The sequence below is a fragment of the Hippocampus guttulatus genome, chromosome 3, assembly GCF_054856545.1.
Source record: "Hippocampus guttulatus isolate MCC_2025c chromosome 3, RoL_Hgut_1.0, whole genome shotgun sequence".
Taxonomy (NCBI): domain Eukaryota; kingdom Metazoa; phylum Chordata; class Actinopteri; order Syngnathiformes; family Syngnathidae; genus Hippocampus; species Hippocampus guttulatus.
Window position 1 is genome coordinate 13,368,681 of NC_141263.1, and position 23,750 is coordinate 13,392,430.

Consider the following 23,750-nt stretch of genomic DNA (forward strand, 5'->3'; position numbering starts at 1 on the left):
AAAATTGCATCAACAAAATAGGCAAGAACATTTTTAGGGCAGTTTCGGATGAAGAATCATCCCAAATATCCAATGTTTTCCTCGATATGCTCTCGTCTCATTAACCTTGCAGCAAATCTCTTCTTAGAGTGGTCTAATAGATCCAGTATGTTCATTGAATCCCTTGGCAATTCGGGTACTGTTCTTGGAACCTAGGCTGGGCCAGTGCGCTACCCAGTAGTAGCCTTGCAACCACCTGCCCAACCCCACTCAACAAAGAAAAAAAAAAAAAAAAAGAAAAACTGTATCCTATGGAGGGGAATGAATGGTACCACTGTCTTCGGTAAGAAAAAATGACAGAGAAATTTATTTCATTAATGTCAATAATTAATGTATGTCATTCTTGTTTATTTTTGATGCAGACCACTGTAATCATTCAGTCATTTGGCAAAGTTGAAGAATAGCCAAGTGTGGCCATTTTCAGGAGAAGAAAAAGGTTTAGGCATTTGATTGCTGGCCAGCTGAGGTTACTGTTTGAAAAGTGATTGGGACAAATTGTGGGAATTACCTGCAGGGCACAATTCATCATCCGAATGATGTAGTCAAACTGCTGGTGGTCCAATATGGCCCGATTTTGCTGAACATGAAGACTTAGCTCCTCAGTTAGACACTGGCGAGCTGCTTTGCCTTTGAGTGCCCGCAGAGCAGCAGGAAGAGTCTGTTTAGAGGGAGATGATGGACAGAGACAGGGTTGGCGAAGAACTTACTGAGACTGTAATTAATGTAGAACGACCAGATTTGATGATCCATATCAGGAATAACAAGAATAATAAGTGTGAAAAAAATTACTGACCGATTAATATAATGAAAACCTGGACTCACCCCCACTCAACCATTTTTAATGTGCTTATATTTATATTTTATATTTATGTAAATACTTTTTGTCTTCTACTTTCTCCCTTTCATAATTTTGCTGCTATAAATTGGGAATTTCTCCATTGTGAGACAAATAAAGGCTTTCTCATCTTATCTTATATCACCGTAGTGTCTGCCATGGTGGTTAATAATCTAATGTAATGTAGTTCATTTTCGGAATAGATCTGTGGTCTTTAGAAAGTGTCATTTAAAGAGAATCTTTTGTAGTTTAATTTCGAAGAGCAGGATGAACCATGACTACTTTACTGTAAAGTCAGTGATTGTAAGAGCGGTATGCACATTCCCTTGGGTCGAGACCCATTGTTTTTTTCAGACCATGTGTCAAAGTTTTATAGGCCCGCTGACGGTGCACAGTATAAATGGTATGCATTCTTACATAAACAGCGAGATGGAGGCTCTTATTATAAAACATATATATAAAGTCAGTAGAATACAAAACTGGCCAACAGCCAACATAAAAAGCAAATAAGTGCTGTAGTTTTGCCTTCGTCCCGGTTTGTGAGACAATCTGCACGTCGGGTAAAACACACAGGATGGACTAATTTACCTTAATAGTGAAATAATCTGTTGCTCAAGGAAGTTGGCAACAAACCACTAACTATCAGTTACTGTTACTGTTAAAAAGTACATAAAATCAAGGAGAGTGATTCTCGAAGTGTGGTACGGATACCGCCAGTGCTCCGTGAGCTTCCTCTTGTGGCATGTTAAACATCCAATTTTACACTGAACCAATGGAAGTGTTTTTTTAAAACATAATTTTGCATACTTAAAGTTTGTACTTATCTTTTATGTGCAATGTAGTTTAAATGACTCATTACTGAACAATACCAACCAAACATGAAGGGCTATAGAAATCTGAGAATCTATACTGTTTAAATTGATTTGGACAATTTTAAAATAAAAAAGGTATCCAAAAGATTAATAGATTATCCAAATTAATTACCTTAATATGACAACTGATTACTTCCATTAATCATCGCACCTTCACAGTAATATTAAACATAGGGTTATTTTTTTGGTTTTTTGTTTGGCAATGAAACCTGTCTTGTTTTCGATGCTTCTGCGCTACATTATTTTAAGGTTGGAGAGAGAAAAGTTTTTAAAACTGGTATTAGGTGTGTATAGGTGTAAAAGGTTTGACAACCACTAATCTGGGGGATAAATATACCAATCCATCATACATCTTGTGAAGCAAATTAAATTATTGAACACTGAACCTTTTCCGTCTCGAGGATCTTGTTTTCAAAGATGAAGGCTATGCAGCTCTTGACTACTTCAAGCCTGCGAGCACTGTTAAACACAGAACCAGTCTTTCCTATAATGGACACTAAAAACAAACAAACAAGGAATCAATTCAAACATTAATATTCACAAAGTGTTCTCGTATCATCATAGTTATATACTGTAGGTGGTCATACCAACAGGAGGACCAGCAGGTACAACACACTTCTTCTCCAGCCGTGTTAATGGAGGGACATTGGTGTGTTTGGCCAGACCCTCCTGCAGTAGCTTCTCCACTTGGTCGTCACCCAACAGGGGGAAGGGTATTTGGTGCACTCGGAGGTGGGATCCCTCTGATGGTCTGGGCACTTTCTGGAATGTCAAGTGTGGGTTTGGAATCTCCTAGTGAAAACACATGCAAAAGGAATACCAAAGTATGAAGAGACTGACCAGCGTGCAGTTTTAAAATCATATACAGTGGTCCCTTGAGATTAATTTAGTCCATGAAGCAGTGACCATGCTCGTAACTTAAAACACTCGTATGTCAAACCAACTTTTCAGATGAAATGCATGGTAATGCCATTAATCATCTGAAGCCTCTAACCCCAAAAAGAACAAAATTGTGTTTTTCAAAAAGGAACATAGTATTATGTAATATTGTACTTTATTAAAACATACGGTAATGAGGTGATTAAATAGAATGAAATGAATTTCACAGTTTTTGCCACTATTTTGGTTTTGGACATCGTACTGCTCCTTCTGGTGTACTCACCTTGGCTATCGGGGGCAGTATAATGTAGACATATGAATATACAGTACAGTGCAGACAGTAATTTGTCAGTGAAGGGCAGTAATATCAGTCATTTTTTGTCAGCGGATAAAGAATATATGCCTGTTAGTATTGTTATATTATCAGTTGCTCCATAATTTGCTTACTTAATGAGTATTACACTGCCAACCCAGATATTATTCATGAGTCCATCTACAGCATTTTGTATTGTTTGTTAGCATTCAGCTAATCTGACTTTCCTGAAGCTGGGTACACAGGATTTTACCCAAGATTTTTTTTTTATCATTATCAGACCCCACACAAAGAAAAAAATAAATCAGGCATTTCAGAGTTTTGGTCATATTGTTTGCAGGGTGCTCAGATAATCTCAGCACAGTGCCCCACACACACAGATTGAGGTAGGATATTACTCTCCTAGTTTATCAGTCAGAGTTATTTTTGATTGACTAAATTGTGTCATATCACAGTTTGCGAAGTTAACATGCTCAGAAGAACTTGGCTTCCCGCACACATGAAGATTTTTGTTTCAAAATATTGAACAAGTTTATTATTTAAGATTGTCGGTCCCGACTGGTTTTGAGACAAATCCACCAACTGGGAAAGGTGATAATAAGTTTGAAGGTTCTTTTTTATTGTTTATCTATTTTCCCCCCAAAACTTGTTCATGCTTCATATTCATTACAAAAACAAAGTTGCCATTCTCACATTTCTGTATAGTTGTTCGGAGAGTTCCCTGATGCGTCTCTGCAGCTTGACAGGGTTGAGATCTTCTTCCCTAAATTTGTCAATATCTAAGGCCACCAGCTATGAACACACAGAGAATAAAAGTAGAATAACAACTGCAAAACGTTCTAGAAGAATCTGTAGTTACAAGAATGGATCCTCTAGTTAGAAAACAACAACAATACTAAAACAAGTCCTATATAGGTGTACTGTTTAAGACGTTTCTACAGCTTATCTCAATTTGAGCAGGGTCAGGGGTGGACCGGGGGTTGGGGTGGCTTACCTCATCAAAGAGATCACAAGCTCGGTAAGGCGGCCCACGCTCAGAGACAAACCCAGCGAAGGCCATGCCATCCAAGACTTTTGTGATGAAATCGTTCTCAATGAGGCCCCGCTGGCCTAGAAAGGCAGTCTGGACAATGTCAGAATTAGAACAATTACAACACTGCACATACATGAACAATGGTATACTGCTGGCATTGATACAAAGCAGCAAGTTAGTGTATAATTACAGGATATTTGACCTATTATCTTTTGAACAATCGCTGCAATGTTGTAATCAAGTATAAGCTCTTGTATAACAGAAATAGATTTACCGAAGAAGCCATTTAATTGAGGTATCATTATTTTCTTCATCATTATTTGTTTGTGGGTTCACTCAAATGTTACCCACTTATTAATTTCAGGGATTAATAGACAAGACACTGAGCATGATATAACAGAATCCATGTGGGGTACTTTGATGATGATGACATGTTCTGAAGTTAAAAATGGGAACACCTCAGACAAAAACAAAATACCAAATTTGTCACATTTTAGGGACACACATGCTAGTCCTTTTACTGATCATTCCTGGAAGATTATAGGAAAATCTTTATGGAAAGCAGTTGCTAAAAAGGTTTGATCAGGCGGGGACTAGCAGGAAAACTACGTTTTAGAACACTTTGCACGGGAATTGCTATTTGTTATCTTACCTTGTGAAAGTGAATCACAGTTTCGGAATGGATGCGAATGAGCTGCAGGCATGACCTGTAGCCCTGGAAGAGTTGTGCAAACAGCCTGAGAAAGACAGCCCTCACCTCCTTGTCCTGACACATTCACACAACACATTCACCCCGAAAAAAATATGAAGCTACATCACTTGATTCTAAATTAATCAGCAGGTTTGGATAACAGTCAGTTGATGCGGAATCTCCGATTGTGACCTTTTCGAGATAAGATGCCTTTTATTGAAAGCAGTAATATCCTCCTCATGGGGGAGGAAGATGTCAAATTATGGGCAAAGGGAGCGCATGTGACATGATGCTGACTTACCAACAACTTGAGGTTGGAGGGTGCGGTGCGAGGTGGTGGGAACGCATTGTCTGCAATCTCCAGATCAGGATGCAATACCTAGAAGAGGCCAGACCTTGCACATGACAATTTTCCAAGTATATCAGCACACCACGAAAATGTTTAAAAATATTTCAATGTGAGACTAAGCACATTTGGTGTGAGTTTAAATTCTAGTAATCAAGTGTTCTTTTCCTCAGTCATTGCTTATCCCAACAGTGTTGCCGACAAATTTTACAAGATTTTCGTGAGTACGTCTGGACAGTCCTGAGAGTGTGAATAGAGTCAAATGGAAAAAGAATGAGGATGTTGGCATGCACATGCTTACCAATGACAAGGCCGCCTGTGTTTGGCTGAGAAGAGGTTCAGGAAGTAGAGACAAGTGGATGCACTCTGGGATTTTTATTGTGCCTCCATCAAGGTCTGCGATGATGACATCCAACTGTTGACACATGAAATACTGACATGTCAGGCAGGTGCTTTTATTGCAAGACGCAACACGTTGGAGAAGGAGCCAAATATATACTCTACAAGGGTAGATTATTTGCTGACAAACTAAAGTGCTTGTGAAACTGTAAACATTGTATCATCACATTATCAAAAAAATTTACAAGTTATTCTGTACTCACCAGCTCCTGGATTTCACTCTGAAACATGGAGTGCACGCCGATGATAAAGGGAGTCGGGGAACTGAGCACCTCCAGTAGACGTGACGGCAGGATGGGGATATAGGGATAACTACAGATATACGCATACAAAAAACACAGATTGTACTTCAAGCAAGACTAAGGAAAAGGAAATTTAACAAACAAGTGCATCACAAAGCACCTTCCCAGTTCTCAGCAGAGAAATTTGTTTATTTGAAAGGACTTCACAAGAAATCTCAAATGAGTAAATTCATGACAACGCACACAATGTGCAGAGATTTTGTAATAACATCATCATCATGACTGGAATATCATCAATTACAGAAAAATGACCAGTCCTAATTTGGAAAATATTCAAGTACATTTTGATGAGCTTATAACCAGATACGGTATTAGCGCAGGGGTAGGCAGCAACGGGTGCTTGCACCACCAGGTGTATGAAAAACTGGATCTGCCAATATAAATAATTATGAGTGTGGTGGGCCTAAATATATATATTTCAAGACATTGTTGTAAAAAAACACAGGGGCAAATCACAATACTAATGGCCCTTCAACAGTCGGATAAAATTATTAGTGGCACTAAATAAATGATGAACTAAATAATGAACAGAGTGGCAGTGCATACACTCACCTGTATTTGAGGGGAAACATAAGAGCTTCCAAAGCGCGACACGCCTCCCCAAGCCTCTGGTAACTCGTGGAGTGGAACAAAACTTTGTGCTCGGTCAGTATTGCACAAAACAGGCTTAAAACATTTTGAATACCTGCAAGAGGGAAACAATAAAAATTAACAAAGAAAGCACAACTAATGAGGTGTTCGTAGGAAGGAATGTTAAAGGTAATGGCCGCATTGTTTCAATCTAACGCACACAGTTGAGGGGATTTAAGATTGCAGGAAAAGAGAAAATAGGAGCAGTCGACGGTCTTAGAGGTAAAAATAGACAAAATCCAACAAATAACATGCAAAATGTCACAGATGGGTACAAGACTACTTATTGAGGTTATTTGTGTCCGACTGTGGGTTAATGGCATGACCGGTTAAAACAGAGTCAAATACAGAAGGGTTGGCTTAATTAGGGGGGTTTCAAATTATTTTGCTGCACTGCTAAGTTAAAAAAATAAATAAAATGTTAAGGCAAAAGACAAAAAGTAACGACCACAGTACAGGAGTCACCAATCTATTGGCTGTATCCATCCATCCATCCATCCATCTTCTACCGCTTATCCGGGGCCGGGTCGCGGGGGCAACAGCTTTAGCAGGGAAGCCCAGACTTCCCTCTCCCTAGCTACTTCTTCCAGCTCTCCCCGGGGGATCCCGAGGCGTTCCCAGGCCAGCTGGGTGACATAGTCACTCCAGCGTGTCCTGGGTCTTCCTCGGGGTCTCCTCCCAGTGGGACATGCCCGGAACACCTCACCAGGGAGGCGTTCAGGAGGCATCCGAATCAGATGCCCAAGCCACCTCATCTGGCTCCTCTCGATGTGGAGGAGAAGCGGCTCGACTCTGAGCCCCTCCCGGATGACCGAGCTTCTCACCTTATCTCTAAGGGAGAGCCCGGACACCCTGCGGAGAAAACTCATTTCGGCCGCTTGTATCCGGGATCTCGTTCTTTCGGTCACGACCCATAGCTCGTGACCATAGATGAGGGTTGGAACGTAGATCGACCGGTAAATTGAGAGCTTCGCCCTTCGGCTCAGCTCCTTCTTCACCACGACAGACCGATACAACGTCCGCATCACAGCAGACGCTGCACCGATCCGCCTGTCGATCTCTCGCTCCCTCCTGCCCTCACTCGTGAACAAGACCCCAAGATACTTAAACTCCTCCACTTGGGGCAAGATCTCTCCCCCGACCCGGAGGGGGCACTCCACCCTTTTCCGATTGAGGACCATGGTTTCAGATTTGGAGGTGCTGATTTTCATCCCAACCGCTTCACACTCGGCTGCGAAACGCTCCAGTGAGAGTTGGAGAGCCCCGTTTGAAGGAGCCAACAGCACCACATCATCTGCAAAAAGCAGGGATGCAATACTGAGGCCACCAAAACGGACGCCCTCAACGCTTCGGCTGCGCCTAGAAATTCTGTCCATAAAGATTATGAACAGAATCGGCGACAAAGGGCAGCCTTGGCGGAGTCCTACCCTCACTGGAAACGATTCCGACTTACTGCCGGCAATGCGAACCAAACTCTGACATCGGTGGTATAGTGACCGAATAGCCCGTATCAGGGGGTTCGGTACCCCATACCCACGAAGCACCCCCCACAGAACTCCCCGAGGGACACGGTCAAACGCCTTCTCCAAGTCCACAAAACACATGTAGACTGGTTGGGCGAATTCCCACATACCCTCGAGGACCCTGCTAAGGGTGTAGAGCTGGTCCACTGTTCCACGGCCGGGACGAAAACCACACTGCTCCTCCTCAATCTGAGGCTCGACTTCCTGACGGACCCTCCTCTCCAGCACCCCTGAATAGACCTTACCAGGGAGGCTGAGGAGTGTGATCCCTCTGTAGTTGGAACACACCCTCCGGTCCCCCTTTTTAAAAAGAGGGACTACCACCCCGGTCTGCCAATCCAGAGGCACTCTCCCCGTTGACCACGCGATGTTGCAGAGGCGTGTCAACCAGGACAGCCCCACAACATCCAGAGCCCTGAGGAACTCCGGGCGGATCTCATCCACCCCTGGGGCCCTGCCACCGAGGAGCTTTTTAACCACATCGGTGACTTCAACCACAGAGATAGGAGAGCCCACCTCAGGGTCCTCAGACTCTGCTTCCTCCAAGGAAGACGTGTTGGTGGAGTTGAGGAGGTCTTCGAAGTACTCTGCCCACCGGTTCACAACGTCCCGAGTCGAAGTCAGCAGTGCCCCATCCCCACTGTACACAGTGTTAGTGGTGCACTGCTTCCCCCTCCTGAGACGTCGGATGGTGGACCAGAATTTCCTCGAAGCCGTCCGGAAGTCGGCTTCCATGGCCTCACCGAACTCTTCCCACGCTCGGGTTTTTGCCTCGGCGACCACCGAAGCTGCGTTCCGCTTGGCCAGTCGATACCCGTCAGCTGCCTCTGGGGTCCCACAGGCCATAAAGGCTCGATAGGACTCCTTCTTCAGCTTGACGGCATCCCTTACTGCTGGTGTCCACCAGCGAGTACGAGGGTTGCCGCCACGACAGGCACCAACCACTTTACGGCCACAACTCAGATTGGCCGCCTCAACAATAGAGGCACGGAACATGGTCCACTCGGACTCAATGTCCCCCGTCTCCCCCGGAACATGGGAAAAGCTCTGTCGGAGGTGGGAGTTGAAACTCCTTCTGACAGGGGATTCCGCCAGACGCTCCCAACAAACCCTCACAATACGTTTGGGTCTGCCAGGACGGACCGGCATCTTTCCCCACCATCGGAGCCTACTCACCACCAGGTGGTGATCAGTTGACAGCTCCGCCCCTCTCTTCACCCGAGTGTCCAAAACATGCGGCCGCAAATCCGATGATACAACCACAAGGTCGATCATCGAACTACGGCCCAGGGTGTCCTGGTGCCAAGTGCACATATGGACACCCTTATGTTTGAACAAGGTGTTCGTTATGGACAGTCCGTGACGAGCACAGAAGTCCAATAACAAAACACCACTCGAGTTCTGATCGGGGGGGCCGTTCCTCCCAATCACGCCCCTCCAGGTCTCACTGTCATTGCCCACGTGAGCATTGAAGTCCCCCAGCAGAACAAGGGAGTCCCCAGCAGGAGTACTCTCCAGCACACCCTCCAAGGACTCCAAAAAGGGTGGGTATGCTGAGCTGCCGTTTGGTGCATATGCACAAACAACAGTCAGGACCCGTCCCCCCACCCGAAGGCGGAGGGAAGCAACCCTCTCGTCTACCGGTGTGAACCCCAATGTACAGGCACTGAGCCGGGGTGCAATGAGTATGCCCACACCTGCTCTGCGCCTCTCACCATGAGCAACTCCAGAGTGGAAGAGAGTCCAACCCCTCTCGAGAGAACTAGTACCAGAACCCAGGCTGTGTGTGGAGGCAAGTCCGACTATATCCAGTCGGAACTTCTCTACCTCACACACCAGCTCGGGCTCCTTCCCTGCCAGAGAGGTGACATTCCATGTCCCAAGAGCTAGCTTCTGCAGCCGAGGATCGGACCGCCAGGGTCCCCGCCTTTGGCTGCCGCCCAGCTCGCATTGCACCCGACCCCTTTGACCCCTCCCACGGGTGGTGAGACCATGAGAAGGAGGACCCACGTTGCCTCTTCGGGCTGAGCCCGGCCGGGCCCCATGGGTGTAGGCCCGGCCACCAGGCGCTCGCCAACGAGCCCCACCTCCAGGCCTGGCTCCAGAGGGGGGCCCCGGTGACCCGCGTCCGGGCAAGGGAAACTGAGTGCCATCGATTTTGTCTGTCATAAGGGGTTTTGTGAGCCGTGCTTTGTCTGGTCCCTCACCTAGGACCTGTTTGCCATGGGTGACCCTGCCAGGGGCATAAAGCCCCAGACAACTTAGCTCCTAGGATCATTGGGACACACAAACCCCTCCACCACGGTAAGGTGACGGCTCCCGGAGAGGCTATTGGCTGTATCAACTATTTAAAGCCCTCGAAAAAGTTGACTCATTAGTAATAACTTTTGGCCAACCAATGGAAATGAAAGAGTCGCATACATTAATAATAATGTTTCAAATCCCAGTGTGACAAGCAGGAAGAATTCTAAGTTTACAGTTCCTGTTATTGTTTCCTACCAAGTATCTGACAGATCAATTAATCACAAATAGGAATGACAAAACAGAGGAACACTAGCAGACATGTCGGGTCCACCGGGGGCGCTGGGGCTGGATGTTTGGCACCCCCGAGTCCAGCTTGACACTGATAAACAGGACACTGAGAACATCTTAAATGTTGAAGATGAGCAAATTGATCCTTTTGAGTAGATTACTAATACACTAAAAAGCACAAATAGTAATGGTGTACACTATATGAAGAACTCCCCTGAGACGGATGGATGAGGCCCCAGCTTAATGTCAGACCCAGGTGTTTACTCATTTTATGAAAACAGTGACACATTTCCGAGCCTGAAATAAAAAGAGACAGCAGCAGTCCCCGATAACAGTGGAGACAAAGGCAACAAACAAACCAACAGCAGCACTCTTGATTGCCTGTTTTATCTCACTACCGGGAGGTTCAGGGGGTTGTACTTCCTCCACAGTGTGTCATGTTTAACACACATTCCTCTCCACTGACTTCTGTGACCTGTGCACACCGAAAGATTTGGCGAGCCGCCAGTCTGTAGGTCGTTTTCTGCAATCCTTATTTGGGTAGGAGGGTGGACGAATTAGTGGAAATGCTATGTTTGTTCTTTGCGGATCAGATGCCAAAAAAACTACTGATAGCACCCAATAGGAATCTGATGAATGATTAACACGAGTCATAGCGGACATGCTTTGAAGATAATGATCAAAAACAAATACTGTACGTGAGCAGACAATCAAAGAGGGATTAGGGACAGTTATAACTGTCACCTGTAGCTACAACATCAACACGGGCAGCAGATGGATATATACAGACATACCTGTACTTTAGTTCTGGCCTGTTCAAAAGACTGACAGTAAATGTCAGGGGATGAAAGAATAGCTCCTTTTTGGGCAGCGGGTTTTCTTGACAATTTAGGAGGATGTTTGTAAAAGACTAATCTGATGAAATGAGTAGGGAGGAATGTGTTTTTTAGGGTTACTTGGAAAATGTGTGGGGATTTGATCTAATTTAGGATACTTGAAATGCTCGGTCATATATTATGACAGTAAATCACTCCAGGCATCCATTAATTGTTTATGACGCTGTACAGTACATACACTAAACAAAAATATAGACGCAACATGCCAATTGTAACATGCCAAGGGATTACACTCCTCAGCCTCCCTGGTAAGATCTATTTCGGACGGCTATAGAGGTGGTTTCGTTGGGAAGTCCAACCTCAGAGGGACAAGGAGCAGTCTGGTTTTCGTCTTGACCATGGAATAGTGGACCAGCAGCGACATGCTCAGCGGGGTTCTGGAGGGTACAAAGGAGTTTGCCCCAACCAGTCAACATATGCTTTGGGGACTTGGAGCAGGAGTTCGTAGTCCTGGAGAGGGTGCTCCAGGACTATGTGGAACTGGACATTTCAATACGAGCTGTTTGCACCACATTGCCCACAGCAAGTCAGAGTTGTTTTTAATCAAAGTTAGACTCTGGCAAGGCTGTCCTTTGTCACGGCTGCTGTTCATGACCTGAACAGAATTAATATATACAGCTGAGGCGCTGAGCGAGTCCAGTTTGGCAACCTCAGTATTACACTCGTTTTTTGCAGTTGATGTGATTCCGATGTCTTCATCAGACCATGATCAACTCTGGCTGAAGCAGTTCACAGCAATGTGTGAAGCGGTTGGGATGAGAATCATCACCTCCAAATCTGATGTCATGGTCCTCAGTTGGAAAAGGGTGGGGTGCCCTCTGTGAGTCGAGGATGAGATCCTGCCCAAAGACCGAAAGAACAAGCCTGCGGATACAAGTACTTTCCTCCGCAGGGTGTCTGGGTTATCCCTTATAGTTAGGTTGAGAAGTGTAGTTATCTGGGAGATGCTTAGAGTCAAACCGCTGCTTCTCTGCCTCGAGAGGAGCCAGATGAGGTGGCTCGGGCATCTCATCAGGATGCCTTCTGGACCCCTACCTGCTGAGGTGTTCAAGGCATGTCCTACCAGGAGGAGGCCCCAGGGACAGCCCAGGACACACTAGAGAGATTCTCTCTCACGGCTTGGGATCCCCCCCAGAAGAATGGATGAAGTGGTTGGGGGAAATGGATGTCTGGGCTTCCCTGCTAAATCTGGTGACCCTGCACCTCAACCCCAGCAGTAACTTGATGGTTGGATAGATGGATGATGGATGGATGGACGGACGGAGGTGCAATTGGGCAGAGGTTCAGTGTGACTGCCCAAATTCTGATCTTGAATCCTGAATTTAACTAAAGCAAATCAAACATGAATAGGGCAGCACTGGATTCTTTCGGAGAATGGAGCTTTTCTTGACATTAAGAGCAATGAATTTGCACCTTGCCAACACATGCATGTCCTAAAATCTGCTTTAAGGAGCAACAGAATCATTTGTAGGTAAATGAAAACAGATGTGTAAAGACTGACGTGTTTGGCTTTTATGTCAAAACAGTTTTGTTTTCTTTCCGCAGATTGGCTACAAACATAACTTCCACATGACCTTGCTTAGCCTATGGTGTAAGTACCCCCCATGTGCACTCACGAAATAAAATCAAATATGTTTTCAAGCACATTCTTGTTCCCAAATGAGGCTCGACGAATGCCAATTTTCCACTGTAAATCAGATTTTGTAATTAATTCACCCCAAGATCAGATACTAGTCGGCTTACTTCAAAAGTGAGGTTAAAGTCTAAAAATACAACATACATCATCAACATTAGTGGTCTCTGTGGAATAGTAATTTGATGACGGATAAACATCCTAAAAGCTGCACGCGTCACAATGAACTCAGCATGTACTGTACTGGCTGTACAACTGGCTTATGCAGAAGTTAATATATTGTGCAAATGGAGCAACGTGAGCCCAACAAACGGCATCAAATCTTCATCATGTGCTTGTTCTAGCTTCGAGCAAATTGCAGAATCACTAATGGGAGGTCAAAACCTCATAATCTTGCCTCGAGCACGTTTACAATACAATAAATCCAAATGTCTCCTGACTCTAAAAATCTGCACTTGTGATTTAGCCAAAGGAATTGGGGCTCTAAAATCTGATAAGACTGACTTAACTTACACCACGTCATGTCAAAAATATTAAGATGCTGGGTTGAATCAACTAAGAAGGGGATTTTAGGAATATTTTTAAATATTATTTTAAAAGATTAAGAGCAAATAAAGGGATCGACATTTCACGCAATCTCAACTAAGAAGGAATTCTTGATATATGCAGTGAATGCTACACCATCCCTATCGTGTTGCCGCTAAACATGATTAATTGACATGAGCATGACAGGGCACCTTGTAGGCTTGCTGTCAAAGGATGACTGACTGGTCGCTCAGTGGCGGGACGCACCTAGTTGCTGGAAGAGCAAAGCGACACTCTTGCATGTGACAGGTAATGTGTCATTCAGAGGCGTCTGGATTAGTTGTCGGTCACCTGCTCCCAGGCTAAATAGCTTCTGTCAAGAAAAAAAACATGACAATAAATGTCAAAAAACATTGTAGTTGACAGCCACTCATTTCAAGTTATAGCAAGGTGCGCTTTCTAGTCAAGGCGGCATGGGCACACAGCTACAACTAAAATGTCAGTGATCAAACTGCAAAAAAATTTAATTTCAATGATGTGCTTGTGAGTGAATGTGTCTTCATGAAGTGCGCAATACTGTTGGCTCTTTGGATCAATCGGCTGATGCAACAGTCACCATTGCTTGCAGGATGCACACTTTTAAAGACGCGGCAACAAGTCAAATTTGAAGTTGAAGGGAAATCCAGCTTTTTCATTCATACAATTCCTCGCATACCAGTAAGGTTTTACTGTGTGCTAGTTTCACTAATGTGTCTGTTCCCTTGCCTAAAGGCACACTTAAGGTGTTGGGAATTGAAGAGGCGTCATGCTGGGGACATACCAAATGCTTTCCTCTTACTGGTGTTTGTACAGGAGCTGCACTCTCAGAACAATGGGATATAAATATTTAGATTTCCCTCATCAGCAGTACTAAAGTGACGACATTTAAAAATTTAAGAAGGTGCCACTATTTGAATTGTTAATGTTGCAATTATGACATGAGTAGTGGAGCTCATGTCCAAAATAAGCATGGTATCTTATAGTTGCATTCTATTCTGTATCATCTCTTCTTATTATTTCAGTCCACGATCTGCATTGAGTTGGATCACTGGTATCACTTTCAAACATTGAAAAAGCTTACTTCTTCATTAGGAATGTTAACATACAAGCAAAATTAGAGTGGTATTTAGCTTATTCGACATTTCCATCCATTTTCTATACTGTTTATCCTCAACAGGGGCTGCGGGTGAGCTTTTTGTCCGATTGTTGTTCTGATGTTGACATTCTGAAGCTGGGGGGGAAAAAGCATATTCACTATTTTGACCTTCGACTTTGGTTACACTATGTGGAAATCTTGGCAGTCACTGTTGTAAAATTTCATCATGAAGCCATGGCCACCGACAAAGATAAACAGTCAAAATCAATACAAAATACTATAGTTTGAACAATACCTGGGATCCACCAGCCACAGGGACGTGAAATATAAACAGATTGGCCACCAAACCCTCTAAAGGGACAGTAAGGCTATCAATGTGCACGGTGTAGATAAGTCCCAAACAACCCTGGAAGGACAACATATACAGAGACATTCAAAATGAAGGTTTTCTGAACAAGACAGAATATAGTTTTTTAAAATCAATCACATTTAGCCTTTTTACCCTGAATATTTCTGGATGATCCAATCTGGACACGAGAATGAGACTTTTTGGAGCAAACACTTGAGCTGGCTGGATCAAGCAATCCTCTTCCACCTCTTCATCTTCATCTTCGTCAACCTCGATACTTTTAGATCCCTGGGATGAAAAAAAAAAGACTTAAAACCATGAATTGGAACATGTCAGCGCTATTTACATCCCGGTTCAAAGTCATTGTGTAATTGATAGTTCTCACATCCAATGCATGTGTTTGGGAAAAATACTAGTGTAGCTAGTCCTAAACTCAAAAAAACAAGCAAGATGTTTTCCAATGTTTCCCACTGAGCGGCGGAGGTTTGCGAGTGTTTGTGATTGGCCTGAATGTCGATTTCCGTCAGGGTTCCTTCAAGGTCGCAGTCTTAAAGACATCTGGCGAATGAAAAATCAACATTTGGGCTGTGCACGAACACTTGCAAACTGTCGCCGCTCAATGGGATACAGCCTTTAGCTATGTTTCTTTATTTTGTAGCATACATTCCAAAACTGAAACATGAATAGCGGAAAAATGAACACAAATACAATTACCACGAGAAATTAGTTGATGGAGACAACCACAATTCTAATAGAAAAAGACCGTTTTTTTTCAGGCGTAAGTCACTTTTTTCCCCCATAGTTCAGCTGGTCCTGCAACTTAAGACTCAGGTGGGATTTGTATATATTACAATTAGAGCTAGGATTGGCACCTAAAATCCACATTCCCTAATCATGTTGACTTTCTTTTGGGAGACGAGATGAAGACGGCGGAATTTAATTATTTCTCAACATAAGTTTCTTCTAGACCTTTGGTTTACTTTGCTCCTCGGGGGAACCCTTTTCTCTGATTAGCTCACAAGTTACAGTTGAAAATATGCACCAAAAAGCTCATATGAGCTGAAATCCCGAGAAGTTCTCCAAATCGACGCATCCAAATTACCATGAAGTTTCGTTTTACTAATTGATCAAATTAAGCAGGTAAAAAAAAAAAAACATAATTCTTGGAGGAAGTACAACATACATTAGACAAGTCAAGTTCCTACCTGGCTATTTCTTTTTTAAATATTTGGTGTATTAATGATATATGATTAAAAATATTTATTCTTCCAGATTGAACACTTGGAGAATAAGAGATTTATGTTTGGTCCAACAAACAGAAAAATGCAAAACTTGAGAATGATTAGAAGACTACAAGATGCAAACCTTTGCACGTTTGAACTTTGAACTGCATCTTTCCTCTAATGTTGGCAAAAACACTTTATAACCATAATTGTGATTAATGAATGTCAAAATGATTAGCTGTGATTTAAAAAAATGCTACACGGTCAAGTAATCTTGGGTGAATCCTCAGCCAGGAGTGTTCATTCCTGACTAAAGCGTTTATCAGATTCTAGTATAGTTCTTCACTCAATTGAAAACATGCCAGGAGAATCAGAAAAAAAAAATCTCATTCAGACAGGGGGCCCACTTCATCGTTATATTTAGGATTCAGTTCAATTACTAGATGCAAAACATTCCTCTGCCACCTGGCTGGACTCTCGGAAATTTGATTCGGCAGATAAGGATTCATTTAGAGTAACGACTGTTCAAACAATGTCACGTTTCAAGAAGATCTTCAGTGCCTTATGTGGAACTGAAGAATGTGTGTTTGTTATGCTGGAGCAAGATGTCGGCACACGGCCAAATATAGTCCTTGGAGTTCCTTATCAGGATGAGCTTGACTCAAAGAATAGGTGGTATAATACAGTTGTGTTTAATTTACAGTCAGCTGGCAGGATAAGAGAACAATTTGAGTAACATCTGCTTTGGGAAAATAAGACCACTCGGTTTAACTTTTAACATGTATTGATAGGCTATGTTTATTTTAAGATACTTCCTGCTTCTGGTGTGGAATTCACAGCCCGCTTGCCAATCCCATGACTTTCCTTAAAAGATTAGAAGGTAAGACCTTGACGCTGACGAAGGAACTGACATTTAAGTGGAGTTTTAAGGGATCACATCAGTAAGAGGGTAGCAAAGATGACTGTATAGGTCATAAATAAATAATACTTAAGTCGCTGTACTTACTGTAACTTTACCCTTCTAGCTCAAATGTAAAAATATTAACTTTTTTGTTTTACACATAATTCGACTGCAAAAGTAATCTATACTGAGTAAATGTGGTCATAATTGTTCATTGTGTATTTCATGAATGTGACAATGGAGTGAACTGCTTGGCTTTAGCCAACGTAAGCGCTTTCGCTTCTCTCCCTCGCAACTAATGTGAGGCCTGAAGAAGAATATCATGTCAGATATAATCTACATGAATGCAGACCTCAACACTGACATGGGATTTAATAAATGTTTGTTATTTTTCCTCACACAGGTAGTTAACAGGAGCAAATGTTCTCAACAAACGGCCCCACTGTGCGTAACCATTACGAAGAGGTGCAAGCAAAATGAGAGTACTAATATTTTGAGCTCATGTAACACCTTTTAAAATCCCAGACACAAAGATTCTAACAACACTTCATCTGTTCATCCATTTTGGGGCTTCTGAATGATCCGAGGTCTGGCGGGGAGTCGTGTCAGGTGAGTCGACTGTCAATTTCCTGGCGCTCGCCTGTCCCGCAGCAGTTCTTTGGATGTGCTATCCCAATTTTGAAATGGAATGTTAATCAAGGATGGGAATTCGGGATGAGTCAAATCCAACAAAACGTGGCTTCATTTCATTTGCTGGCTTCAACAAAATTATAAGAGCAACAGGTTTTCTTTTCAATAAATCAGTAAGGTGGTGGTCTTCCACTAACACTGCCAATTCCATCACTTCAAATTTCATATTGAGTTTGCGGTGCTCCTCTTTTCGATATGGTGGTCTCCATCACCTGCTGCCAACAACATGCGTAATCTATTTGGGTAAGTGAACACCTAATTTAGGACCCGCTAATGCAGGCCTAACACTCCCACTTGTTTTTTTGACTACAATCAAATATCTGAGGAGGAAAGGTGTACTAATGAAAAACAATTGACTGAAAAAGGATGATCAGTGGTCTCCAGTGTGTTACACAGATGAAGAACTTTAACAGCTAGTGACAGACAACAAAGGATGTCATTTGGCTCCTCTGCAAAACAACAGGGCTATTTTTGATCATTTTCTGTCTATGACGTGGTCATTTGTCCGATGATGCTTTTCAACCTCTGGGGAAATGTATACTTGGTTTTACACCAGGAAGGATGAAAAAAAATTATGGTCTGATTCACACAACTGTGAGGTTAAAAAGAAAAGATCATCAACAATTGTTTCTTTGAAAGATTCCTGTGCAGTCACTAGTCCACTTTTTGAGACGTGGCGCATATTTCTTCTATGAGGTTCCATCTCAAAATCACCTACGCAACGATTTGCTGACCAAACTGGAATGTGATTGACGACTGCCGTGCACATGTTAAAGGATGTGAAATCACAATGGGCAGAATGACAGGAGCCATTGGAGGCCTCTTGCAAAGGCAAACACAGTGAAACAATTACTTTGGTATTCTGTGGGCTTTTGGCGGGGAGAGAATTTAACGAGGTCATTCATAATCATACACTAATCAAGTTCCATTGAATCTGTTGTGATCAGTGATAGACGGGGATGTCGTCTTGCATGCATGAGTAAATCCAAAGCCAAGGTGTGCACAAGATCATTGTATCTCTACTATCAGCGTCCGGCATGCTTTTTATTAGGCTGGATTCATCCAGACTTTTGTTTTTTCCTAATTCTTGACGATGTCACGCATGTGCATTCCTTGAAGTAAAACAAAGAGCCGAAGAACATAAAAAAAAAAAAAAACTAAATGATAATCCAAAAATAGAAAACAGAAAATGAGAACCATCATCTTTATCAACCAAAATCCCCTGTTGACCTTTAAGCATTATGAAGGTGACACACCAAACGAAAAGTATTTCACACTCATTGTGTGAGTGTTCAACAAAATTAATTTTACTATCGTGGCAATCTTAAACAGGTTGAGGAGCCTGAGATTTCAGATTTCATTACATCAGGATTAATGAGGCTCGTGCAGCAGTGCAGAGTTAGCGGGGGGGGGGGGGGGGGGGGGGGCTCATAGTTAATCAGTGTGCATCACACAAACTGAAGTACCCATAGGTCCAGAGATATTTGGACTATGGCAGAGATTTTATCATCTAATACATTTGAAGTCCAATGAGATTTCACTGCAAGTGAATGTGGACATGAGGAGATTGAGAAAACAACATACATCTAATAGGAGAGGAAACACTTCAAAAGTTTGGTCCATTATTAAAAAGCTGAAGACCTTCAAAGGATCGTATGATTATGGGAGACAATAAATTATTATAATTTGAATACTCTAGACGAAACAAAGGCCAACTTGTATCAGAATGATTGGGAAGAGAAAAGTAGGAGAAGGAAACTAACAACTCATGATCCAAAGCACACCACATCATGTGTCAAACATGGTGATAGCTGTAAACGGAACAAGCTCATATGATAAAAGAGCATTGACTGCCGCTGCCTTGAACTGATAACGATCATAAAAATCTTGTGTTAGGATGTAGCACAGCCAGATGTACCACAAAAAAGTTTCATTTTTAAACCTCCATCAATGGGCGTGTGGAAAACAGTTTCCCACGGGTATGTATGAAATTTGTGGTTGGTTCTCATTGAGTAATTGATCAAAATATAATGGCGAACCTGCAAGCAAACTTACCGTTTTGTGAATCTCCGCTAGCATTCCATCTCCCGCTGAAGCAATTTAATCTCAAATAACTTCTTTTCAACTCACATCTCACATTCAAACAACGGTGTTGGAGAAGAAAGCTAAAATCATTATTTCAAGCCATTTTCCCTGTTTTCTAATTTGCTCTTCCTTGGTCAGATGACATGATACGGTTTGTTTGCTCGTGGTGCAATCGGAGTTTCTTCCACCTACAAGTATGTGTGACATCATGTTGGAAAGGTTTACAGCTGGCTCTGTGTATGCAATCTTACCTGCAGATTGACCTCAGCCTCATAAAAAGTGAGGCAGGAGCAGTAGTGTCTGTCTGATTCAATATCCGTCAGCACGACAGTGAAGAAGGTGGGTGCTTTCCTCTCTCTGGACAGCTTCCAACCTCCTGGCTGGCAAAACTGTAAAAGTGATACTACGATTGTAAAATGTTCTAGAAATGAAGTTCATACACAGCAGCAAGACCTACTTGTGGTATGAAGAGAGCGATACTCACAGATTTGCGCGAACCAAATATGACATCACTATTACAAGAAAAATCAAAAACTTCTGTTTCTACAATTTCACGTTTATTTTTTTCAAGAAAATGCTATGTTCTGAATGGCTTGTCAAATGTAAACTTTAGGCATAGTTCAGTGCATAATGAAAAGATAAAGTACCTGAATGTCAAATGGCGTTTGCATACAAATGAGTACAGATAGACATTGACCTGCGACTTAACATGCAGGTATGTATACTCGTACAACAGCTTTGATCACTTTCTGGAAGTTCTTTTACTTGACTGAAGTAACTACTCCATGTCATGCGACTGAATGCACATGGCAGATACAAAATTTTAAAAATAACAGGCTTCGAAGAGTAGACAAAATCGGGTCAGGATTCATCAAGTGCACTAAACAAATTGACAATGTGCATTGTAAAAAAAGAAATAAAGTAAATGCATAACTGAGCACTGCATATAGCACAACGCTGTAAAGTCTGAGGGTTCTCATCCAGCCACTGTGTGGTCAGACCTAGCAAGCTAACAAAGCTAGCAGGGATAACATCACACATCCATAAATCAGTCGGGATGCTTGTGTCTGTATTTCCATCTCTCGGTGTACGCAAGATTGTGTCATATCATATTTTGATGGCAAACATACATTCCAAAATAGTGGCGGCTCGGAAGTAACATAAACGTAGCGCCACGTGGTTTTATTAGCTGACAAAAACCAGGTTGCTCTTCAAGCGGCCATCATTTCCATGATGAAATCACAGATTGTTTTAGCAGTTGGGCCACTTTGTGTACTTTTCAAATGCAGCGGCAATGGGAAGAAGCCCGGGTCTCTTTGTGGCTTGCTTTTGGGCAGTTTCTTTACCAGGACAGGCATCTTTGTAGGTTTCAAAACACTGTTGGACATTCTAGCTATGACAATGCAAAAAGTGGCTGATAAGATTTGTTGTGTTGAAGGTGATTGATTTTTTTTTGGGTGCAAAAACCATGCAAAATGTCTTCCTCTAAAACTGAATACATCCCGCACTATCGGTGTCATGTTTGATTAATGTGCCTTCAATGCACATTTACTACAGGGCGTATTAAGTACAAAGGAGAGCTTGATTTCCTCATAAAGATGTCCCATATGTTGTTTGTGAGCAAGAATGATCAAGCTGAGAGCAGAGTTTACATTATGACAGGCCTTTCCAATCAGAAGGAGCGCACCAACAGACAGCGAAGTAAGGCTTCATTGGATTTTCAGTTTGATTCTTGAATGTTTTTTTTTTGTTTGCTTGTTTTGTAATGTCAGATTTATTGATATGGCATCTTAAGTCCTAATAACAGCCATATAATTATCGGGTCAAGAATTATCCTGCATCCCTACTTTTGAGACTTTCTGCTAGTACTAGCATCATTCCTTTATTGGACCAGACAAAAACATTTTCATCAGTCATTCCTAATGCCTCCGTGTAGAATGCAAACAGGATGTGCTGTTGGGGTGTTGCAACTGTATTTACTCATCAAAGCTAAAGTGTCATGATCATATTAAGAAGAAATGTCTTCGCTAAGTGTCTCATCGTAAAAGCGGGGGGAGGGGGTTGGGACAATAGCCCAATAAAAGGTTGCATTCCAATGACAACTTTTGAGACATCCACACAAATTATAGGAGCAAATAACAGATATGGAGAAAGTGGGGCAAAAAAAAAAAATAGATGTCATAAGGAACAAGGCACAAAATGTATACATTATCTTTCTGTCTCTCATATGGGTTTCTCATAATACAATGTATCACTTTGTCTTCACCAGTATTACAATCCCATCCTCATTTAGAGACTCAACTCTAAAATATAGTTCTGGAATTGATCTTTCATTTTCCAAACACAGAAGACAAAATCATGAATTTTGCAAATGTCACTTCTTTGCAGAAAAAAAATTTGTGAAAGCAAATTGATTTCCATAAAACAACACTGTATATGTATAACATGTAGTTTTGAATTTACACAGATATGACATGCCATAAGAGCAGGGAATCAATTAACCTCTGTTGTCCACAATTGACAAGGGTAAACAAATGAACAAACTTTGAGGACGTAAGAGAAAAGTTGTGCCAAAACATGGGAGGCAGACAGGCATTTGGAGTTAAGTGTTTGTGTCTGCTCTTGTTGTGTTTTTGCTGGAGGCTTGACTGGCCTGGCTCTGAAACCATGTTTAGACTGCTCCCTGGAGAAAGCTGGACAGCAGGAGGAAGACAGCGCGCGCGCGCGCGCGAGCGAGAGCGAGAGCGAGAGAGAGCGAGAGAGCGAGAGAGCGAGAGAGCGAGAGAGAGAGAGAGAGAGAGAGAGAGAGAGAGAGAGACACACACACACACACACACACACACACACACACACACACACACACACACACACACACACGGCCGAAAGCCGTTTGAGCATTTAGAGAGAGCGCCAAACATCTGGACTAACATTAATGTCTGTGTAAAACCAATAAAAGATACTATAGAGATATTACATGGGAAAAATGTCTCGTTAATAATGAATCATTTTTGCAAAAGTTTGACGAAACCCTTATAGTTGATGCCTTAAATGCTTGTCAAATTTTGAGTTGGATGAAAGTTTCAGCAAAACTTTGCGAATAAAATGCCTGAATGCGTGACATCGTCTCAAACAAGCCGTCAGAGCATCTCACATAACCTCCTTTCAGCCAGCATCAAATGATGAACTCAACCTGTGTTTTTTGATAGGATGTGATTACGTCTTGCAATTCTAATGAAAATGTCCATCCATCCATCCATTTTCTGATCCGCTTTATCCTCACCTTGAATCGGTTGTCAGCCAATCGCAGGGCACACATAGACGAACAACCATCCGTGCGCACACTTACACCTAGGGACAATTTAGACCAAAGGTGTCAAAATCAAGGCCCGGGGGCCAGATCCGGCCCCCCACATCATTTTATGTGGCCCGCGGGAGCAAATCATGTGTGTCAACTATCATGATTCTTGCTGAAATCTGTACCGAAATATCAAAATGTCATGGATAACAAATAACGTTGAGATTTTGCACTGGCCCTCCAAGGGAAACCATAACTCCGAAGTGGCCCGCAACAAAAAATGAGTTTGACACCCCTGATTTAGAGTGTTGTGTTAACCTGCCACGCATGTTTTTGGAATGTGGGAGGAAACCGGAGTACCCGGAGAAAACCCACGCAGGCACGGGGAGCAAACTCCACACAGGGAGGCCAGAGCCGGATTGAACCCACGACCTCTGCACTGTGAGGTCGACGCGCTAACCACTGGACGACCGGGCCGCCACTTGCGTTACAGTGGGAAAAAAAAAAAAATCTGCATGAGGTCATCAGTGACACGACACTTCTTACAGTAATGCAATGTTTTATGATAGGGAGAGCCAGTACTCTAGAAAGTTATTAGAAACATAATTGATTACAGGAAGTTAT

General features: G+C 42.7%; 1 protein-coding gene across 2 annotated transcripts in view; it reads right to left on the minus strand.

Moving 5' to 3' along the window:
• sbf2 (SET binding factor 2) overlaps window positions 1-23,750 on the minus strand; it is a 93,057-nt gene that overhangs the window by 37,805 nt on the left and 31,502 nt on the right. For both annotated transcript variants that reach the window (XM_086106885.1, XM_086106884.1), the window contains exons 3-16: window positions 20,083-20,220; window positions 15,086-15,220; window positions 14,879-14,989; window positions 13,716-13,821; window positions 6,262-6,394; window positions 5,611-5,719; window positions 5,310-5,423; window positions 4,964-5,041; window positions 4,624-4,737; window positions 3,933-4,061; window positions 3,632-3,730; window positions 2,334-2,538; window positions 2,133-2,242; window positions 548-697 (exon numbers count right to left, since the gene is read on the minus strand). In XM_086106885.1, the coding sequence (XP_085963011.1) occupies window positions 548-697; window positions 2,133-2,242; window positions 2,334-2,538; window positions 3,632-3,730; window positions 3,933-4,061; window positions 4,624-4,737; window positions 4,964-5,041; window positions 5,310-5,423; window positions 5,611-5,719; window positions 6,262-6,394; window positions 13,716-13,821; window positions 14,879-14,989; window positions 15,086-15,220; window positions 20,083-20,220 (1,731 nt within the window). The remainder of the gene's footprint in view (window positions 1-547; window positions 698-2,132; window positions 2,243-2,333; window positions 2,539-3,631; window positions 3,731-3,932; window positions 4,062-4,623; window positions 4,738-4,963; window positions 5,042-5,309; window positions 5,424-5,610; window positions 5,720-6,261; window positions 6,395-13,715; window positions 13,822-14,878; window positions 14,990-15,085; window positions 15,221-20,082; window positions 20,221-23,750) is intronic.